General features: G+C 42.8%; 1 protein-coding gene across 1 annotated transcript in view; it reads left to right on the forward strand.

Annotated features, from left to right (window-relative positions):
- LOC130405687 (titin-like) overlaps window positions 1-21,004 on the forward strand; it is a 172,367-nt gene that overhangs the window by 57,878 nt on the left and 93,485 nt on the right. The window contains exons 49-94 of the mRNA XM_056610858.1: window positions 4-291; window positions 390-668; window positions 786-1,067; window positions 1,209-1,487; window positions 1,630-1,908; window positions 2,000-2,278; window positions 4,408-4,695; window positions 4,799-5,077; window positions 5,168-5,449; window positions 5,536-5,814; window positions 5,914-6,192; window positions 6,286-6,564; window positions 6,675-6,962; window positions 7,057-7,335; window positions 7,671-7,952; window positions 8,159-8,437; window positions 8,543-8,824; window positions 8,926-9,204; window positions 9,296-9,583; window positions 9,715-9,993; window positions 10,149-10,430; window positions 10,606-10,884; window positions 11,060-11,344; window positions 11,481-11,768; window positions 11,949-12,239; window positions 12,359-12,646; window positions 12,779-12,889; window positions 13,071-13,356; window positions 13,550-13,733; window positions 13,898-13,981; window positions 14,266-14,533; window positions 14,683-14,943; window positions 15,317-15,526; window positions 15,614-15,691; window positions 15,778-15,804; window positions 16,253-16,309; window positions 16,498-16,542; window positions 16,764-16,814; window positions 17,570-17,641; window positions 17,980-18,039; window positions 18,224-18,304; window positions 18,504-18,578; window positions 18,877-19,248; window positions 19,412-19,690; window positions 20,007-20,108; window positions 20,545-20,958. Coding sequence (XP_056466833.1) covers window positions 4-291; window positions 390-668; window positions 786-1,067; window positions 1,209-1,487; window positions 1,630-1,908; window positions 2,000-2,278; window positions 4,408-4,695; window positions 4,799-5,077; window positions 5,168-5,449; window positions 5,536-5,814; window positions 5,914-6,192; window positions 6,286-6,564; window positions 6,675-6,962; window positions 7,057-7,335; window positions 7,671-7,952; window positions 8,159-8,437; window positions 8,543-8,824; window positions 8,926-9,204; window positions 9,296-9,583; window positions 9,715-9,993; window positions 10,149-10,430; window positions 10,606-10,884; window positions 11,060-11,344; window positions 11,481-11,768; window positions 11,949-12,239; window positions 12,359-12,646; window positions 12,779-12,889; window positions 13,071-13,356; window positions 13,550-13,733; window positions 13,898-13,981; window positions 14,266-14,533; window positions 14,683-14,943; window positions 15,317-15,526; window positions 15,614-15,691; window positions 15,778-15,804; window positions 16,253-16,309; window positions 16,498-16,542; window positions 16,764-16,814; window positions 17,570-17,641; window positions 17,980-18,039; window positions 18,224-18,304; window positions 18,504-18,578; window positions 18,877-19,248; window positions 19,412-19,690; window positions 20,007-20,108; window positions 20,545-20,958 — 10,458 coding nt within the window. The remainder of the gene's footprint in view (window positions 1-3; window positions 292-389; window positions 669-785; window positions 1,068-1,208; window positions 1,488-1,629; window positions 1,909-1,999; window positions 2,279-4,407; window positions 4,696-4,798; window positions 5,078-5,167; window positions 5,450-5,535; window positions 5,815-5,913; window positions 6,193-6,285; window positions 6,565-6,674; window positions 6,963-7,056; window positions 7,336-7,670; window positions 7,953-8,158; window positions 8,438-8,542; window positions 8,825-8,925; window positions 9,205-9,295; window positions 9,584-9,714; window positions 9,994-10,148; window positions 10,431-10,605; window positions 10,885-11,059; window positions 11,345-11,480; window positions 11,769-11,948; window positions 12,240-12,358; window positions 12,647-12,778; window positions 12,890-13,070; window positions 13,357-13,549; window positions 13,734-13,897; window positions 13,982-14,265; window positions 14,534-14,682; window positions 14,944-15,316; window positions 15,527-15,613; window positions 15,692-15,777; window positions 15,805-16,252; window positions 16,310-16,497; window positions 16,543-16,763; window positions 16,815-17,569; window positions 17,642-17,979; window positions 18,040-18,223; window positions 18,305-18,503; window positions 18,579-18,876; window positions 19,249-19,411; window positions 19,691-20,006; window positions 20,109-20,544; window positions 20,959-21,004) is intronic.

Consider the following 21,004-nt stretch of genomic DNA (forward strand, 5'->3'; position numbering starts at 1 on the left):
CAGATCGGACAATGGCTCCAACTTTCACTAAGTCTCTGAAAAGGGTTGATGGTTGCATATCTGCAGATGTCTCCATGGACTGTAAAGTGTCCGGTTCCCAACCAATGACCATCATTTGGTTCAAGGATGAATCAGAGATTGCGTCTGGGGGAAGGTTCCTGTCAGAGTTCAAAGATAGCTCTGCCACCCTGAAAATCATGAAGCTACAGAAAGCTGACTCAGGAGTTTATAAATGCAGAGCTACGAATTCTGCTGACTTTAAAGAAACAAGTGGCACTCTCTATGTCAAAGGTTATGGATAATTCTGACTTATTCCATCATGTTGATCTTTTGTCTTATGCCAATAACGATTTAATGCTGAAATAACATATGCATGTCTTGGTTTCTAGAGCCCCCAGCTTTCACAGTGAAACCAGAAAACCTGGAGGTAATACCAGGCTCCACTGTTTCTTTGAAATCAGTCTTCACTGGAACAACTCCTCTGGCTGTGAAGTGGTTCAGAGAAGAAAAGGAGATTTCCACTGGAGGCTCATATTTCATTAAGAAAGATGCCTCATCCAGCTCCTTGGAACTCCACTCAGTGAAACCCAGCGACTCTGCTAAGTTCACATGCCAAGTATCCAACGATGCTGGGAAAGTGGACTGTACTGCTGTTCTCTTTGTAAAAGGTGTCTTGTTTTGTACATCGTTTTAGCTGCATATTGAAATCTTCTGGTCTTTAACTTAGATATAATGAAATCAATATTCACCCTTGTCCCATCATGAACGCATCCCTCTTCTCCCAGAACCCCCCTTGTTTGAGAAGAAGCTGGAAGCTATTAAGATGGCCACCAGTGGCAGCTCTGTGAAGATAGAGTGCAGAGCCACAGGAACCCCTGTCATCTCTTATAAATGGTTCAAGGATGAGATAGAAGTCAGCAGTAGTCCTAAATACACTATGGCTGTGAATGACTCAGTGGCCTCTCTGGAAGTGGTAGACAGCAGTGTGGAGGATTGTGGAGATTATGTATGTGTGGCTTCCAGCGAGGCTGGAAGTGACCGCTGTTGCTGTACCATGACAGTCGAAGGTTGGTTCCAATTTGATTTCTTTGCTCAGGTTAACCAATACTATAGATGAATATATCTTGTTTGACACTGAGAGATATGCATTTGATAAAGTATTATCATGTGTAGTGGAGTTTGCTCACAAAGCTTCCATCTTCTTTTAGAGCCCCCAGTGTTTGTGTGTTGTTTGGACTCCAAAGACATAGTGAAAGGCTCTGAACTAGTTCTGGAGGGACAGCTGTCTGGCTCTGCTCCATTCAGTGTCTCGTTTTATAAAAATGCCAAACTGCTCAGGAATGACAAGAGACACAAAGTGACAGTGAAGGACCACCAGGTGATGCTGAAGGTGCTGTCGGTAGAGGCAGCAGATACTGGCTCTTACAAGTGTCATGTGGAGAACAAGGTGGGAAACACAACGAGTGAATGTCAAGTAACACTCAAAGGTATACCATATTTCTTTAATTCATCCATTAATTTGGTTTCCATTGCTAGAAGCAAGTCAATACCCTATCATTAAATATATTTTTTGGAAATAATCACAGTTGGAAGAGATTTATTCATGTCATGTATTTATGAACCTTGTAGAACCACCATTATTTGTTCATAAGCTTGAGAACATGAGCTGCCTTGTGTCCAAGGAGGTGTCTCTACAATGTTCTCTGAAGGGTTCTGAACCCATGACGTTGTCCTGGCTTAAAGATGACCATGAGCTCAAGGAAGCTGAACACATTCAGATTACATATGAGCATAAGATCGCCCGCCTCCACATTACCTGTGTACATGCCGACCACGCTGGCAAGTACACCTGCCTGTCTCACAACCAGGCAGGGAGCCAGAAATGTTTTGCTGTTCTGACTGTAAAAGGTTGGTTCTGAAGTCTCTCAGCTTGCTCCCGTATAATATTTAATTACTTCATGACTATCCTGTTTAACATCATAACAAACTGTTTTATCAGAACCGGCTAAGATCACAGAGGAGGCAAAGTCAATCAGTGTCACCCAGGGAGATCCAGCCGCTCTTGAATGTCGGTTCTCAGGCACCAAACCTCTCAAGGCCACTTGGTTGAAGGGTGGAAAGGAGCTGGCCTCTGGCCAGAGATATAAGATTCAGAGCACTGACACAAGCTCCATACTGAAGATCCTGAAAACAGAGACAAATGATAGTGGTGAATACATCTTTGAGGTGTCAAATGATGTTGGACAAAATTGTTGTGAAGCTTCACTAACTATTCTAGGTCAGTTCATTTTAAACACTATACAAAGTGCATTGTAAGTATTAGGCCCAATCTGGATTCATTGCTCTACAAAAATCTCAACCTTAACCCTACCCCTTACCCCTTACCCCTAACCCTACCCCTACCCCTTACCCCTACCACTAACCCTACCCCTCAACCCTACACCTACGAAATGGGACGACAACCCTTCAAGACCCAGTTACAGTACGTCATTACTAGTCGTTGACAGGGTTTTGATCTTTATTTTAATTGTATTATTTTTTATCTTTTGATACAATATCTGTTTCTGGAATTTTACTGTATAGTTTGAATGTCTTAGGAAAGCAACCTTACCCACATGGAAAAGCACGGTATGATTAGATAAGAATATCATTCATGCTCACAATCTGTTAGAAACTGCAGAAACTTTATTTTGGATTAAACATTATACAAGATCAACATAATATATAAAACTAGAATAAACATAGAACTTGAGGTAGTATGCCATCCATGTAAAACATAAGTATTAGGGGTGTAACGATTCACCGATACAAATCAGTATCCGGTTGGATTAACACAGATGCGACTACATCGATACGTGGGCCCCTGAATCGATTTAAAATGACCAAGAATCTGTCGATGCACCGATTTAAACGTTGCGAATTGGTTAAGTGAGCTTTAGCCTGATATCAAGCCAGCATTGTCAAATAATTTCATTCCGTTTCCATACCGTTCTGGAAAATTAAACTGAAGGAGGCGAGCGGATCCGTGTGTGTGTTTGTATATGTTTGCGTGTGCGTTTTCACGCTCGCCCTGCATCTCGCGAGCAGGGAACAAACGGAGTTGTGAGTGCACGAATAACAGCCATATGTGCGAAAATGGTGAAACGATTTTAAGTGCAGCGAATCTGGAATCAAATGTGTGGAAGTCCTTTGGGTCTTACCTCTGACAAAAACTTTGCAATTTAATTGTGTAGGACAGCGATCAAGTCTATGAATAAATAAATAAATAGACACGTATTTCTAAATTTATAGATGTCTAAATGTCTGCCATTTTTCCCCATGCCATAAAGAAATAAATATAAAAACCTAAGATTCCATTGTCCCTATACCATATATATATTTGAAAGTAGACAATGTCTCTTTTATAGAAGGCTTATTTTAATTAATAGAAAATATATGTGTTAATGTTAAACGAACATTAACTGTATCTATCAGATTGATTCATATCTCATCAAATCGCACCGGATCGTTAGAACATTTAATCGAATCGCATTGAATCGTACCGTAGCACATGTATCTAGATACGGATCGTCCTATAAAGGAGAGATGCACACTGCTAATAAATATCAAACCAACAAGAACCAGTGATATAATGGAACTAATATTGCATATTACAAAAAGGCATCAACCATCACATTTTATCAATAACTTGGTAGGTTTTAAACCATCAGTGGATGGTTAATCTTTCTATCTCCCTGGGGGTTTGAGGGCTACCAATGCAGAAGAGGTGCTTGAGGTGGTGGAGGGATGGGCTCTGTGATGGCAGCAGCCTCAATGATCTCCTGAAAGAAAATATAACAAATAAGGAGGAATTATATGGTAGTACTGGGTTATATGGCCAAATGTTATGTACAATATATAATAACTGATAGATAGATAGATATTTCTACCAAAATCAATGAAAAAATACACTGGTTTATATAAAGAAACCACAAAGAAATCACATTGATCCACCATTCTCCAGGCTATTAAGCATTTTTAAAACAAATTATTGCATAACTTGGGAGGGGATTAAAGCCTATCTTCAAGCTGGAGTCCCTAGAACAAGGAACATATGGATATCATACGACATGAACCCGGCAGCTCCTCCACCGTTTTCTCACAAGGTATTGTGGGAGCATGTCACAACTGGAGCGTTCTCAGTTTCTTTAAGTGTGCCCATCAAAAATCTAAATTTTTAGGGGATGTTTGCCCTCCCCCTTACCCTACCTTTGAATGTGTTTCGGACACGGCTCCACGGCGCGTGAATGCGCAACAGTGAGGGGTAGGGCTAAGATTTTGCAATGAGCAATGAATTCAGATTCAGCCTTAGTACTGATTGTAGCCATATGCAATTATATATTCTCACTATGTTTCTTTTAATGCCAGATCAAATACTTCCACCATCTTTCACAAGAAAATTTAAGCAGATGGAGAGTATCAAAGGATCATTTGCCCACCTAGAGTGTCTTGTGTCAGGCTCGCTGCCGATCACTCTTCAGTGGTACAAAGATGAGAAAGAGATCCAGACTGATGAAAAACACAAATGCACATTCTTTGAAAATGTGGCTTTCTTGGAAATCTCTCGTCTTGACAGTAAAGACGGTGGCAGCTATACCTGCATAGCTAGAAACAAAGCTGGATCGGACCAGTGCTCTGGCATCCTTTTAGTCAAAGGTTAGAACACATTTCATGTTACCAGTATTCTTACTAACTAATTAACTTACATAAGCAGAGTTTGAATGTTTGAAGTAAAATGTCATATTTAATCCACCAACAGAACCACCATGTGTTCTGGAAAGGCCAGCATCCACGTCTGTTTTACCTGGGTCAAAGGTCAAGTTTAATATCCTGATCTCCGGCACTCCACCTATGACCATTAAATGGTTCAAAGACAAAAAGGAGATTTTATCAAGCTCTGGCTGCTATGTGATCAAAGACAATGCCTCCACCTTGCTGGAGATCTTCTTTGCAAAGACCTCAGACTCTGGAGACTATAGCTGTGAGATCAAGAATGATGTCGGCTCCACTTCATGCCAGGCAACACTCTATGTCAAAGGTTACAAATTTTCTCATCGAGTCAATATCAATTTTACATCCAGTGTTTTCCCCACCGATATTTACCCTCTTTGTTTCATTATGCCCATAGAGCCCCCAATATTCATTCGAAGCCCTGAACGCCTGTCTGTTGTTCGTCCTGGTCAAAATAAAGTATTTGAATGTCAGGTGACCGGAACTCCAGAGATAGACATTAACTGGTTCAGAGGCAGCTCAGAGATCGTTCCCAGCGATAGATACAAGACGTCCTTTATAAACTCTGTCGCCACCCTGGAGCTCAGTGGGGCTGAGGTCAGAGACAGCGGGCAATTCTACTGCGAGGCCCGGAATGAGGCCGGCAGCGAGAGCTGCAGTATGGAACTCCACGTCAAAGGTCAGTTTGGTCGGAAGGTTTGTACCTAAGCAAACATCTTTTCAACTCAAACAAGTGTTGAATAAATCTTGTATCTCTTGTCTCAGAACCTCCAACGTTTGTGCGAGAACTTTCTCCGGCTGACGTAGTGAAGGGATCCATCGCCTGCTTTGTGTGTGGGGTTGCAGGAACAGCTCCATTTGAGATAACTTGGTTCAAAAACACAAAGGAGATAAAGAGCAGTGGGAAATACGCAATATCCCAGGTCACCGGTACTCTGACCCTGGAGGTGCAGAAGTGTGACACTATAGATGTAGGGGAGTACCAGTGCACTGTCTCTAACGAGGTCGGAAGCTCGACCTGTAAAACTACACTTAGCATCAACGGTTGGTATTTTCAGGGTTTTCAAGGACATCATTTGAAATGTGATACAGATTTGAGTTCCTTTCTGACCACGATTGTGAATCTCTCTTGTTAAATGATAGAGCCACCAAGCTTTAGCCAGAAGTTTGAGAACGTCATCACCGTCTTGGGCACAATGGCAGAGTTTCAATGTGCCGTTAAGGGCTCCCCAACCCTTTCTGTACAATGGCAAAAAGATGAGAGTTGGATCTTGGAAGATCCTAAGATAGAGAGGACATTTGAGAAAAATGTTGCCATGCTCAGGATAGCTGCCTGTGAGGCTAGTCACAGTGGAAAATACACCTGCCAGGTGGCCAATGAGGCTGGGCAGGACAGGTGCTTCTCCATCCTAACAGTACAAGGTATTGGTTTGCATATACAACAACCCATTCATAAATGTTATACAACTTTTGTCAGAAGTTAGACGGATGCTGATGTTTTTGTATGCCTTGTAGAACCCCCACAGATCCCAGAGAAGCCTGAGGTGATTAAGGTGACAGTTGGAGACCCAGTCAGTCTGGACTGTAAAGTAACTGGTTCCCCTCAGCTCAAAGTCAAATGGATGAAAAATGGCAAAGAGCTGCAGTCAATTAGACAACATAAACTGAGCTTCGAAAACAATGTCAGTAGACTGTTGATACAGTCAGCCCAGAGTGCAGATGGGGGAGAATATATCTTTGAAGTGGCCAACCACATCAGTAGCTGCAGCTGTAACGTTAAATTGATCGTTTTAGGTTGGTGCAAACACAAATAAAATACTATCATCTCTAAAAATGTGTTTATAATAAGTACATATTTGTTCAATGCTTTGCTAACCCTGTTGGCATTGTTATTCTGGTAACAGAGCAAGTAATCCCACCAAGCTTCATCAAACCACTGTCAGAATTCCAGGAGATTTTGGGCTCCTTTGTGCAAATCTCATGCAAAGTGTCTGGATCTCTTCCCATCTCTGTGGAGTGGCAGAAAGATGGAAGCAAAATCTCCAGTGGAGTCAAACACAAGATAATCCAGCAGGACCACTCTGTTTCAATAGAGATTGAACAGCTAGAGAAGTCTGATGCAGGCTCCTACTCTTGCAAACTGACCAACAAAGCTGGAAGCTGTGACAGCAATGGCACCCTCAGAGTGAAAGGTTAGAGGACATTAAGTCATGGAACCCCATGCATCCATGTTGTGGTGTGCTTAGGTGAGTACCTCTTTAACCCTATTCATCTTGATCTCTTCAGAACCCCCCAGCTTTGTTCTGCTGCCTGAGTCTAAGGCTGCCTTGCCCAATGGCAATGTGCGCTTCAAAGGCACATTCACAGGCAGTGCTCCCTTCACCGTGAAATGGTTGAAGGAGGACACAGAGCTCATGACTGGGCCCACATGTTTTACAGGACTGGAAGGACAGTCCTGCTTCTTAGATCTTTACTCTGTATCCCTGGCCCACAGTGGAGTCTACTCTTGTCAAGTCAGCAATGATGCTGGTTCTACCCGCTGCAGTGCAGACTTAACAGTCAAAGGTTGGCTTGCCCTCATTTTTCAGCTCTAACTTGGCTTATCATCACTGAGTATCTTACCCTCTCTCCATGCACTGCCTTCCGTCAACACTTATCACGCTTTTAAGTGTTCTATCTGTTATGCAGTCCGCTGAATATTTGTTCTCATGTCCTATAACGCTGTATGCTATATGCAGAACATTACATCTGTATGTCCTGCAGTCATCTTTCTGCAGTAACTTACTAATAGCTTTTCGACTTACCTTGTTTGTTTCATTAGTTGTCAAACTAATTTCCATGTCTGTTTAACAGCGTTTATATGTCCAGCAGCTAACCTGTCTCAATTTTGGCTCTTCCAGAACCACCCGAGATTGTGCTGAAACTCCCTGGCACAAAGTTTGTGAAAAAGGGTGAGCCACTCCATCTGGAGTGCAAGATCAGTGGCACGGCTCCTCTGAAAATGACCTGGTACAAAAATGACAGTCAGGTCACAGATGGGAGCAACATAAGGAGGTCCTTTGTTGACTCAGTAGCAGTCCTAGAACTGCTCACCACCAGCTTCCATGACGATGGAGTTTACACCTGCGAAGCTCAGAATGATGCTGGCAGTGTGAGCTGCAGCACCTCCGTTACTGTTAAAGGTCAGACACTGACGACTCAGTCAGAATACACTCTATGATATGATGTCTTCTGCTGTTGCTCTGACTGTCTGATGCATTGGCTGTCCAGTTTGGACTCCAGTGCATCATTCAGATAGGAGAGATTAATTTGGGAGACATCGGTCAAGAATTTCAGTCTGGCTATCTTGTCCTGAATGCCTCTTAACAGCTGTTTGATGTTTTTGTAGACCCACCCTCTTTCATCAAAGTACTTCAGCCATTCGAGGGGCTGAAGGCCAAAGATGTGAGTCTGTACTGTGAGATCAGCGGTACAGCGCCCTTTCAGATCACCTGGCTCAAAGACAGTAAGCCTCTCATGGAGAGCAGGAAGTGTAAGATGCTGAGCGAGGGCAGTTCAGCCACTCTGCATATCATTGGACTTGAGCCTTCTGATGCTGGCGAATACGATTGCAAAGTGTCGAACAGTGTAGGAAGTGAAACCTGCCAGACGTCAGTTAAACTCAGAGGTCAGTAGAAATGCGATGGTGTCAAATCAAAATCATAAATATTGGATTTGCGGATTACTTTGTCACCCTGCTGACTTTCCATCTCTGCGTTTTTCCTCTCTTCAGAGCCGCCGTCGTTTGTGAAGAGACTGTCAAACATGACAGCTATATTTGGAGAGGAGGTGACCCTTGTTGCCACAGTTAAAGGCTCTGAACCCATTACTGTGTCCTGGGTTCAGGACAAGGATCACATTCTCAGGGATGGTGACAACAGGAAAATCACCTTTGAAAACAACCAGGTCACACTTAGAGTCTTTAAGGCTGATGCCACCACTGCAGGAAAATACACCTGCCAACTGACAAATGATGCTGGCAATGTGGAATGTTTTGCTAACTTGACTATTCTAGGTTTGTAACTATCTAATTATCTTTTTCTCTTGCAGTTCTTTGATCTTCTTTTCTTCCAGGTTTCATTAACAATCTTTCTGCTCTTCTCTTGTGAATTTCAGAGCCCGCTAAGATAGTGGATAAGCCTGATGCACTGAGTGTTACTGCAGGTGAAATTGCCGCCTTAGAGGTCAAAGTGTGTGGAACGCCACAGCTCGTTCCTAAGTGGTTCAAGGATGGTGTAGAGTTGGCCTCTGGAAGGAAATACAAAATCTCCTTCTCCAAGATGATCTCCAGCCTCAAAGTCCTTTCTGCTGAGAGGCATGACACTGGAGAATATACATTTGAGGTCGAGAATGAGGTTGGCAAAGACCTGAGCAAAATAAACCTCACTGTTCTAGGTTGGTGGTCCCTTTCTTCCTGCTGTTTTAGGATACATGAATGTTTTATTATTTGGATGCATGCTTCACTACTGCTTTCCTTCCTCTACAGATAAGATAATTCCTCCCTCATTCTTGAGGACATTAAAGGATTGTAATGCAGTTGTTGGGAATTCAGGAGACATTGAATGCAAAGTGTCAGGCTCCCCGCCGTTCGTAATCTCCTGGTACCACGACGGAGAGGAGATACAGAAAGGTCCTAACTATGAGATTGCATTCAGTGACAACAACTGCACACTGAAGGTTCCCACTCTTAAGTTGTCTGATTCTGGAGTGTATAAATGCGCAGCTGTCAACAAGGCTGGATCAGCTAAAACCACCGCGTCTTTCACTGTGAAAGGTTAGTAAATATAGACATGCATGTCTTTTGCTGCATGGATATGTGGTGAACAGAACTTGTTTTGTGAGATTTTGAGACTGGTTTGTGGAAGTCTTCCATCATTTTAAAGTGTGATTTCTGTTCGTATCTAGAGCCACCAACCTTTGTGGTGCAGCCACAACCTGCTGAGGCTATGCCAGGCACTAGTGTGACCTTCTCAGCCATTGTGAAGGGCAGTGCCCCACTGAAACTGAAGTGGTTCAGAGGAACCAAGGAGATGATGACTGGAGGAGACTGTGAGATGTCCCTAAAGGATAACCAGGCCCGCTTGGAGCTTTACAATGTCAATAAGTCTTATGCTGGTGAATATACGTGCCAGATCATAAACGATGCAGGAAAGGAGAGTTGTCCTGTTAATCTGACTGTCAAAGGTTTGTCTTGTTTTACTCTTAATTTAACCTTGAAACTATTCTTTTTAAAGGGTGTTATGTGTTCCCATTAAACAACGGACAACAATAAACATAAGCTGCCATTGAAATGCAACCCACGTTTCCAAACTAACTCTGCGTTTGATTATGTCATTCAGAACCAGCCTACTTTTCAAAGAAGCTGAAGGACATGACGGTAGAGAAGGGAAAAGCTCTGATGCTAGAGTGCACGTACACCGGGAGCCCCATGATCACAGTGAACTGGTATAAAGATGGCCAGCAGATATTTGCCTCTTATAAATACAACATCACCACCACAGAGAGCTCCTGTATCCTGGAGTGTTTGAGCACTGAGGAGAAAGAGGCTGCTGGGAAGTTCTCATGTCAAGTTTCCAATGATGCTGGAACGGACACCTGCGAGGCATCAGTGACTATTCTAGGTCAGTCCACCCCTCTGTTCAGGCCTAGTTAAATCAAGGTTATTAAGTTGTGTGTTTTCATATGTTCTGTTCCATCTTAATGAATTGTGCAGTTTTGCTTCATTCCCTGTTTGCTTGAGTCAAGCTAGCCTGCTTTTTATATGGCTCTTTTTACCTTGTGTGTCTGATTCTGTAGAACCCCCCTATTTCGTTGAGGCCTTGGAGCATATGGAGGTGACTACAGGAGATGCAGTGTGTTTGAAGTGCCAGCTGGCAGGAACCCCTGAAATCAAAGTGTCCTGGTTCAAGGCTGATGGCAAAGTGAGGTCCAGCCCAACCTGTAAATTGGAGTACTCTAAAGGTGTGGCCTGCCTGAAGCTTAGCAAAGCTGGAAAATCTGATGTCGGGGAATACACCTGCAAGGCAGAGAACTGTATAGGCTCCACCTCCTCTACATGCAGACTAAGTGTCCAAGGTGAACATCTTTTTGCGTGCAAGCTTAATCTCGCCACCTTTGTTTACCGCTGTTTAAAACTGATATTATATTTCAGTCAAACGTTGGATTTAAATTGAAAACAATTTCTAAAGCATGTCCATTGTGTTCAGCCTCAGCTGTTCTCCTAAAAAACCCTGGTGTGCTTTGATTACAGAGGCTAAGACACCACCATCCTTTCCTAAGAAGATCACCAGTCTGCAGCAGACTGAGGGCAAGGTAGTCAGGTTTGAGTGTCGTGTTGCTGGCTCCTCGCCCGTCGAGGTTTCCTGGCTGAGGGACGGAGAGCCTCTGGAGGGAGACGAGGTCTCCATGTCGTACGACGACAATACAGCTGTGTTGGAGATAAGACCTGGGGAAATGAGGCACTCTGGAGAGTACAGTTGCGTCGCCACCAACAGCGTCGGTAGCGCTTCCTGTAGAGCCAAGCTCACCCTGCAAGGTCTGTCCCTGTGTCTTAACAGAAACTCTTGGTGGTCATAAAGCACACATCAGTCTTTATTATTCCCAGCTCACTGTTCTGGCTGTTTACCATTTGTCGTTGCTCTTTCCTGTTCCTCCTCATGCGGACCCTGCAGAACCAAGATACGCACCCATCTTTGAAACAAAGCTGTCACCACAGGAAGTGACTGTTGGTGAAAGTGTTGAGCTGGAGTGTCACATGACAGGCTCCGCCCCCATCAAGGTCACATGGTCGAAGGACCACAAAGACATCCGATCCGGCGGCAACTATAGGATGACCTGCGTGGAGAACATCTCTCATCTGACCATTCTAAAGGCAGATAAAGGGGACACTGGGAAATACTTCTGCCATGCCATTAATGACATGGGGAAGGACTCTTGCAGCACAGATATCACGGTGAAAGGTATTTGACCAGGGACACATTCATGTCTTCTGGGTGCTTGGACCCTCACTTGTTGGCTGGCCATGATGTTGCTTTGTTTCTGCCTTGTGGGGTGCTCTTTGTGTGAGGATCCAAATACCCACTTAGTGGAGTAGCAGTTCAAAATAAATATCATAATCACCTGTTTATCATCATTTTCAGAGCGCAAAAACCCTCCGACATTCACTAAAAAGCCCTCTGAAAGCATTGAGGACACGGAGGGCAAGCTGGTGAAGATCGAGGGCCGTGTAGCCGGTTCTCAGCCAATGGCTGTGAGCTGGTACAAGGGGGACATGGAGATCCATAGCTCTGACAAATATGATATCAGTTTTAAGAGCAACGCAGCCGTGCTATGCATCAAGAACAGCCAGGTGTCCGACAGCGGGAAGTACTCCTGCCAGGCGTCCAACGAGGCGGGCAAGGCCAGCTGTGGCGTCTCACTTGATGTAGCTGGTATGTCGACTGTGTCACACGTTATCTGTTCCCTATTCTTGGGAATAAAATGAGACAAATTTATGAAAATATGATCTATAGTTATTTTACAACTGCCAAATTGGTCTTCTCTAATACAGAGGCCAAGAAGCCACCTGTATTCGATGTCCCTCTTAAAGCGGTGACGGTGGTTGAGGGCGACAAGATGAGCCTTACCTGCCACATCCGTGGGTCCACTCCTCTGATTATCCAGTGGATGAAGGACAGGAAGGAGCTCATCTCCTCTGTTGAGGCTGAAGTCAGTTTTGCGGACGGGACTGCCAGCCTGGAGATCAGCAAGGTGTCCAAGGCCCACGCTGGGGACTACCTCTGCAAGGCCAGCAACGATGCTGGCAGTGAATTCTGCAAGGCTAAAGTTACTTTGAAAGGTTAGAATCCATGATGCACACAGGTGTTTTGGTTGTGTGACTCGATATGTTGTGTTTAGGTTGTGTGAACTTCACATTTTGAATTTGATGACTTTAAACATGTTGTGAACGTATGACCTTTGTGTGTTGCAGATGGAACAGGTGCAAAGCCTGCTCCCACAGAGGTGCCTACTGCATCTCAAGCTAAGAAACTGGACAGCTTGTTCTTCATCGAGGAGCCAAAATCCATCAATGTCTCTGAGAGTAAGCATATATAGCTATAGTAAACTCCCTATGAGGGGTTTGGGTTTGATTGGTCTTCAAGTCAGGCCTGTTAAGCCCTTTGAGAGTGTTCTTATAATACAAGTCCATACAAATATACCTCAGGACCAATTAAAAATCTTTTTACCTTTCCCCGATTTAAACATCTGTTCTCTTTTTGCAGAGGGCACTGCTACCTTTATCGCCAAGGTTGGAGGTGATCCCATTCCCAATGTGAAATGGATGAAGGGGAAGTGGAGGCAGATCACCCCTGGTGGTCGTATCTCTGTGGAACACAAAGGGCAGGAGGCCAAGCTGGAGATAAGAGAAGTGACCAAGTCTGACTCTGGCCAGTACAGATGTGTGGCATCCAGCAAACACGGAGAGATTGAATGCAGTACAGACATGCACGTGGAGGAGAAGAAGGAGACAACAGGATTAGAAGGAGACCTAAGAGCCAAACTGAAGAAGTAAGTTTATAGTCTCTTTGGGATGTCACATGTTGTTTGATAAGTGGTTAGCTCTCTAGAACCGAATCGGCAACCCTCCAGCTGAGCTTCCTGAGCCATTAGTGCCCCAGTATGAATCTTTGTCCTAACCTTTCTCAATGTCTCACTTTTCTAGGAAATCTTTATTTAAAACACCTTTGTTAATGTTCTCTAGGACTCCCTCAAAGCAGAAGAGCCCACAGGAGGAGAAGGACATCGATATTGTTGAGCTGTTGAGGAATGTAGACCCTAAAGAGTATGAGAAGTACGCACGTATGTATGGCATCACCGACTACAGGGGACTGCTCCAAGCCATTGAGCAGCTCAAGAAGGAGAAGGCTGAGGAAAGTGGAAGACCGGTAAGAATAAGTATTATGCATAATGTATTTACATACTTTATTACATATACAGTATGGATATGCAAGTTGAACCAGCTGGTCTGAATCGATGGACAGCACAGATGTTCTGGGGTACTGGTTGTACATATACTTCAACATGGCATGGCTGTGTTTGTTTGCATCAGGAAATTGAGCGAGGGGACAGAGACTCTGACGAGGACATGGCTAAGCTGGTGGCTGACCTGCAGAAGAGGATGGAACGCACCGAGGTGGTTGATCTTCTCCCTCCTGGACATATTCCATACAGTCCACTCATAATATAGCAATAGTTACACTTCTCTAACTAACATTCTAGTCAAAACATAAAGAAGTCACACAGCTCTAAATAACTGTCCACTTATTTCGCAACAATAGTCACATAACTGCAGCACAGCTCCAACTAACTCAGGTTATAACATATCAATAGTAACACAGCTCTAACGGCCCAGTTATAACATAACAACAGTAACATAACTATCTCTTGACTCTCCCTGGTATTTGTTCTACCCTGCAGCCCGTGACGGTGGTGAAAGACATTTGTGACCAGTCTACCTTCATCAACAAGGAGGCTCTGTTTGAGTGCCAGGTCACCATCAACTACCCTGAGATCACCCTGTCTTGGTACAAGGGCACCCAGAAACTGGACAACAGTGAAAAGTATGGCATCAGCATCAGTGGTAACCGCCACCTTTTGAAGATCAAGGACTGCCAGGCCAGAGACCAAGGCAACTACCGGGTGGTGTGTGGTCCACATATCTCCAGCGCCAAGCTCACTGTTATGGGTAAGAGAATACTTCCTTTCATCAACACATTCAAAGAGATGGAAACATGAATGATGAGGTCTTATTCATTTTGTACTCAGCGCTAGATTGGCAGCAATACAGGTAGTCTTCTAGTGACAAGTAACAGACTTCTTGTTTGTGTTTTGCAGAGGTGGAGATTGAGAAGCACCTGCAGGACGTATCAGGTAAGGAAGGCCAGTCCTGTACTTTGACATGTCAGTTGTCTGTCCCTAACGGGAAAACTGAGTGGTTAAAGAATGGAAAGCAGATAGATGTGAAGGGCAGGTTCACCTCTGAGGTGAAGCACAAGATTCAGAAGCTTGTGATTGAAGAGCTGAAGCCAGAAGACCAGGGACGATACTCCTGTAGATACCAAAACCTTGAGTCAACAGCTGAACTGTGGGTGGAAGGTTTGTACACTGAAACATAACCTAAACTCTTCTATAAGTAATTGATTTTCCCCCCTTTTATCAAACTCTTCAACCTCTCACACAAACATCAACTCTAACAGTGAAGATGGAGGATTTTTTTTTTCTTTTAATTCCTGGACTCATTTATCTTAACCTTCTTTTAAGTCATCTTGAAGATCCGCTCGTATTTCTTTTGTCTTCAGACCTTTTTTTAATTGCATTCATCGCAACTCTTGATAATGGTGCAGTCACAGCATCCACATTCAATTCTAACCACTCATCCAGTGTTCTCAACAAGACCTCACCCCTGCTTTCAACCCCTTCATAAATGTTCTTCTGAAACACTTATCATTCACATGTTTATCTATTCTAGCTGAACAAATTCATTTCACCAAACGTATCCACAACATTGAGGTCAACGAACGGCAGGCGGCCACCTTTGAGTGTGAAGTCTCATTTGATAATGCGATCGTGTCGTGGTACAAAGACACCTGGGAACTCAAGGAAAGTCCCAAGTACAACTTCACAAGCGAAGGCAGAAGACATTTCATGGTTATCAGGAATGTTGCCATCGAAGACCAAGGTGTGTAACACGCCGCCATCTCCCAGCAGCACCTCTTCTCTGGATTCTTTCCTGTTTTTAAGATGTTGAAATGTTGATCCCATCTAGGAGTTTACTCAGTGATTGTGAGGTTGGAGCCCCGAGGAGAGGCTAAAAGCACAGCTGAGCTTTATTTATCGGGCAAAGGTACAGTTACCCTGTCAGGCCCTTTGTATCTCTGTTCAGTGTTGTTCCAACAACTAACACCATATATAATCTTCTCCTTTTTACAGAAATTGAATTAGCAAGAGTTCCCATCGGTGAGTATTTCTTAACAAAACCCTCCACACTTTAATGGGGAGTTATAGGGACAGTTCTGGATTTTTCAACCTGGAGCCTATTTTCAGATCATGTCGGTCAAATCTAATATTCTCTGAGCCTGTCAGTGGCAAAAACAAGCACTTGCAAAGGTCTTACATTTACAGGCAATATTGCCCCAAAGGATTTGGGTTCTGCAGATTACGGCTGCAGCGTTCTCGCTTAATACTTGACCAATCTCCAAAATAGTCCGTTATACTCAAAATGATCGGAAAATAGACTCCAGGTTAACAAATCCAGGATTTTCCTTTAACGTGAGGTACTTACACAATTGACAATGGTTTTGTTCATAACTCATCAATAAAAAGCACAATATTTTTCCTTATTAGTGCAAAGATTAGTAATTTAAAGGTAAAATATCTAACACAAGTATTGTTGGCTATCCTGTAGATATGCCTGACTCCTCAGTACAGAGGCCTGAACAACCGACATCAGTTGCTATTCAAGGTAAGACAGGCAGGGGGCAGAGTTTGTCATTTAGGGAATGATTGTGGTTAAATTCACTTTGTTTTCCAACAGCAGAATCTCATCCCAATCGATTTTTTATTCTAAACTGGTTGACTCAAACAACATTTGTTGTCTAGGTCTAGTCTGTTATTTAAATAACAAAGTCAACTTATCTTTCTGTCTTAAAGAATCTTCTGAGTTATATCATTATGAAGAGAAGATGGAACAGAGAGGTAGATGTTTTCAAATATTCCGATAACTCTGTCACTAAATTATCTAACCTGGTTGTGGCAGACTGTGGAACAGCTTACTTTTGCTAAGATTTTCCACAGACGCCCAGTTCAGTCGCTCAGTTTAGATGTTTAACTATTGATCTATCACAATACATACTAATACATATTATATTAATAGATAATACAATATTAAATCAATCAATATGATTTGTCTTTCTTAGTCTCTGCAGAGCTTTCCTATCACTATGAGGAGGCAGAGATGGAGCAGAGAGGTACCTTGTCTCTTCATGTTCATAATATCCATTATCACTCAGACTTGGAGACTCAAACCTTTACAATCACATATCCAAGGGGTCAATTAGTTACAAATATTTAAGCGACCTTTAGCATTAATTTTAGTTATTTGTTTTGAAGGTCTAGTCTCAATATCTACCTCAATCAAGATTGTTGTCCAAATCTGCTTTTAAAAATCATCACACCACTTAACCTAACCCATTAACTGTATACTCTGTAAGTTTACCTGTCTCATCAATAAAATCACCTGTCTACTCTTTAGTAGCACCTGTCCAGTCGCAGGTATTACGTATTATTATGTATGCGTTCAGTATTTTGATGAATGTTGACTCTTTCTTCATGTCGACTAACCTCTTCACTGAATCCTCTGATCTTCTGTTCTGGGCTTGTTTAAACACCAAATCACTCTGTCATGCTATCCAACTTGATACTGCTAATTACCACACTCTTAAATGTGGTAGAATTTGCATTCTCCATGCTCCTTTTGTCACATTGTCTGTTTGGTGTGATTCTAACTCCTTCAGTTGAATATGAAAGCCAGACAGAAGAGACAGTAGCCCAAAAAAACACAAATAAAACCTAGACCTGTCTTGTTTAAACGTGTCTTTGAGCCGTTCCTTGACCCCACACCATGGCTCTCTTGATATATGTTCATTTGTCTTCTTTAGTTGCTTCTGGTTTATGTTGGGTAATGTATTGTCAGTTTCTGAATGTGTGTCTGTTACCCCACCAGTTTCCAGGCTTGCGGTTCAGGAAACGGTGGACACCAAGCAAGTAGGAATGAGAGAGAAGGTTCCGGAAAAAGGTGAACAAAGTACTGCTTGCTGCTTTGTATTGGCAAACAGTCTCCCACCACAATCTATAACCTTCCCTGTAATTTGCTGTTTGACCATTTGGTGCTTTCCTAACACCGCCGTCTTGTGTTGTGTCAATGCTCTTTTTAGAAACGCTCCATATCTTCCTCTTTGTGTGTCCATCATTAACTACTTATTCTCAATGTTTCAATCATGACCATCAGTCCCGCTAGCTTCTCTAGTCTATTTGACTTTATGCGTTGAGTCTTCCTGTATGTGCAAATGCATGAGGCAAATCTGTGCACTAGAGTGCCCGGCTAATGCAGTCAGTGTCTTTATGTTCCGAAAGTTGCGAAGAAGCCAGAGGAGGAACCAGCTGCAGCTGCGAAGGAGCCTTCCCCATCCAAAGGTACCTCCAGAACCCTGTGGTGGTCACTAGTCATCCACCCCTTACATAAAGACGCTACAGTCATGTTTATTTCTCTTATTCACCATTCAAATGTCTTTGAGAGGTGAATACCATTCATCTCTCTGTCAGTATTTTAGTTGATGTTATTACAGTATATTAACTGATCTCTACTTGTTTTTGTAAGTACTTGTAGCCAAAAAGCCAGTAGAGGAGAACATTTTGGCAGTTTCACTTCCAGAAAAGAAACAGAGTCCTTCTCCCAAAGGTAGAGGCGCTAACCACACCATTCTTTGATCTTTAATTTATAATATTATTTTATTATTTTCCCAAACTTGTTTTTCTTTCCTTTTGGCACATTGTGTTGTTTAATTCACTTTGTCCTTCTCCTTTACTTGACCTGGTGTGAATATATCCGTTTGTGTGAAATATCTCCGTGCTGATGTGATTTGTCTTAAAAAAAAAAGAAGCACCAGATTTGAAGAAGGCTGTGCCTGCTCCCCCCCCCCCTGCAGGGAAGCCAAATGAGGTGCCAAAGAAAGGTACCTTTCCTCATTGAATCATCTAACCCTTATTTTCACTAGCGTCTTGCTTGTGTCTTCTCACTTTGAACAGCATTTGTTATGAACGTCCTACTGCTGCCAAATGTGGATAATATGTGAGTTCAGATGTTATTGTTGAATGTGCATACATGTGTCACTCTTTGAATATACTCTTGAAAACTGTCTGTGCTGTTACTCTCAAGATTTTATAAAGCCTTCATCTTGAGCATTTCTTGGATGATTTAGCTAAACCTATGGATAATGTTTTAGCTAATGGTGCTGTTTGTGTTACTTAAAGATGAACCCAGGCTTCAGTTTCCAGCAGAACCTCAAGCCAAGCCTCAAGCTAGAACAGAAACTGAGGCCAAACCTACTTCGAAAGGACCTCAAGCCAAGCCTATAATTCAACCCGAACCTGAGGAAAAGCTTCAACCTAAAGAGGAAACTAGGCCTGAGGCAAAGCTTAAACCTAAAGAAGAATCCAAACATGAACCTAAGGCCAAGCTTAAATCTAAAGAAGAAACTAAAGCTGAGCCTGAGGCGAGGCTTAAACCTATGGCAGAACCTGAAATGAAGCCAAAAGAGAAACCTCTAGCTAAACTTGCTCAAAAGACAGAACCTGAGCCAGAATTCACGGCTCCTATGAGGAAGCAAGTGACTCAACCATCAGGTATTTGCATTATAATTTGTGTACACTTAGCACCTTGAAATTTGAAATTTATGGCTTTATGTTGGTACAATGTTGTTGATATTCTTGTTTTTATGGCTTCTGTCTGCGATGTGTCTTAAACTGTCTCTACACACATCTTCTTTGATGTGTTTCTTGCTTCAAGTCCCTGAAGAAATCCAGAAAGCTAAGGCTGCAAAACCAGAGCCGAAAGAGGTGAAGCCAGCAGTTATCAGGCCAGAAATCAAGGATCAAAGACCCGATCCAGCAGCTAAACCGCGAACAGGGTTTTCTAAGCCAGAAGAAGTTCAGGAGCCAGTGAGGGAACCAGTACCCAAGCCCAAACCAGCCATTAAACAGACTCATACTGACAAAACAGCCAAACCGGAGCATTCAAAACCAGAGCCCACAAATGAAGTGGCTCCAAAGGAGACCCTGAAGACAGGTATACAGGCTCTGCTATCTACATATGGCTCAAGCCTTTCCTAATTTCTTAACCCTTCATTTAATTTCTTATTCTTACACACTGAATCTTAAGACTAAGCCACCAACATTGTTAAATCTTGACAAATGTTTAACTGAATTAAATATTAAGTTTTGAGTTAAGTTCATTTTAGGTCAAATGCTTATTTTAGGTTTAATTTGATCTGAAAGATTACTGCAAAGATTAGTTTATCTTTGGGTACCTTTGATTCTACTTTTGCTCGTCTTCTCCTTCTACTACACATATCTGAATCATGCATGTTCTTTTAAAATACCAGAAGCACCAACAAAGAAGAAGGTTGTTAGTCCTGAACCACCAACTTCCATCCCTCAAACGGTGGACAGAGATGTACTTCAGAAGAAACCTGTGGCTGATAAAGGTACCATACCATCAAGGCCTAGTCATTCTAAACCTACATTATCTGTCTTATTCTTATTTTCTTATTCTTGAATGTGTGAGATGTCGTTCATACTGCCTAACTTGTCTACTGTTTGGTGTATATGGTGAAATGATTCAGAGGGCTGGCCCACCTTTTAGGCACTCGCTAGAGTGTAGACTTACACGTAATGAACTATTCATTTTCAAAGTTCCTGTGGAGGAAAATAAAACCCCAGTGGCTCTTTAGGCACCTAGCAAACAAGAGCCATTGCTCCTCCAGAAGGAGAACCTCTTATGAAATTAAAAAAAAATTTGCAAACATCCACTGGTTCAAGAACTTCGGCCTTGCACAGTGTCATGATGTCTGTTTCTATCTCTTTCCGATCTTGGTAGTCATTTTTTATGTTTTTGTGTGTTCTGTATTTACCCTCTTAAAGTGGAGAAGCCTGAACCAAAACATATAGAGGTGGCTGACAGAGCACCTGAACCCCAGAAGGTGTCGCGAGAAGCTCTGGTTATTGTAGATGAGAAGATACAGGATTCCCCAGAGAGGCGGCCGAAGATAGCAGTTGAAAAAACACCTGCAAAAACTACAGAAAAAACACTGGAAAAGAAAGTTACAGAGTGGAGACCAGAGGAACCTGAGAAGGCAGTGATTTCTGAAGTGGGGCTACCTGAGAAGGTTGGTGAAATTCAGAAGGCAGAGAAGCAGAAGGTTCCTGGAAGGGACAAAGAGTCATACAGGACTGCAGAAAAACCAACTGCCACTCCTCATAAGATCCTGGTTAAAGAGGCTGAGGAGATTCCTCAGTCAAAGCCTCAAAGAGAAGTAAAGGGGGCCACTCCAAAAGGTACATCTGAGTCACAACTCACCTCTTATCAGTCTTTGTTAGCATC

This window comes from Gadus chalcogrammus, chromosome 16 (assembly GCF_026213295.1).
Source record: "Gadus chalcogrammus isolate NIFS_2021 chromosome 16, NIFS_Gcha_1.0, whole genome shotgun sequence".
NCBI classification, from domain to species: Eukaryota; Metazoa; Chordata; class Actinopteri; order Gadiformes; family Gadidae; genus Gadus; species Gadus chalcogrammus.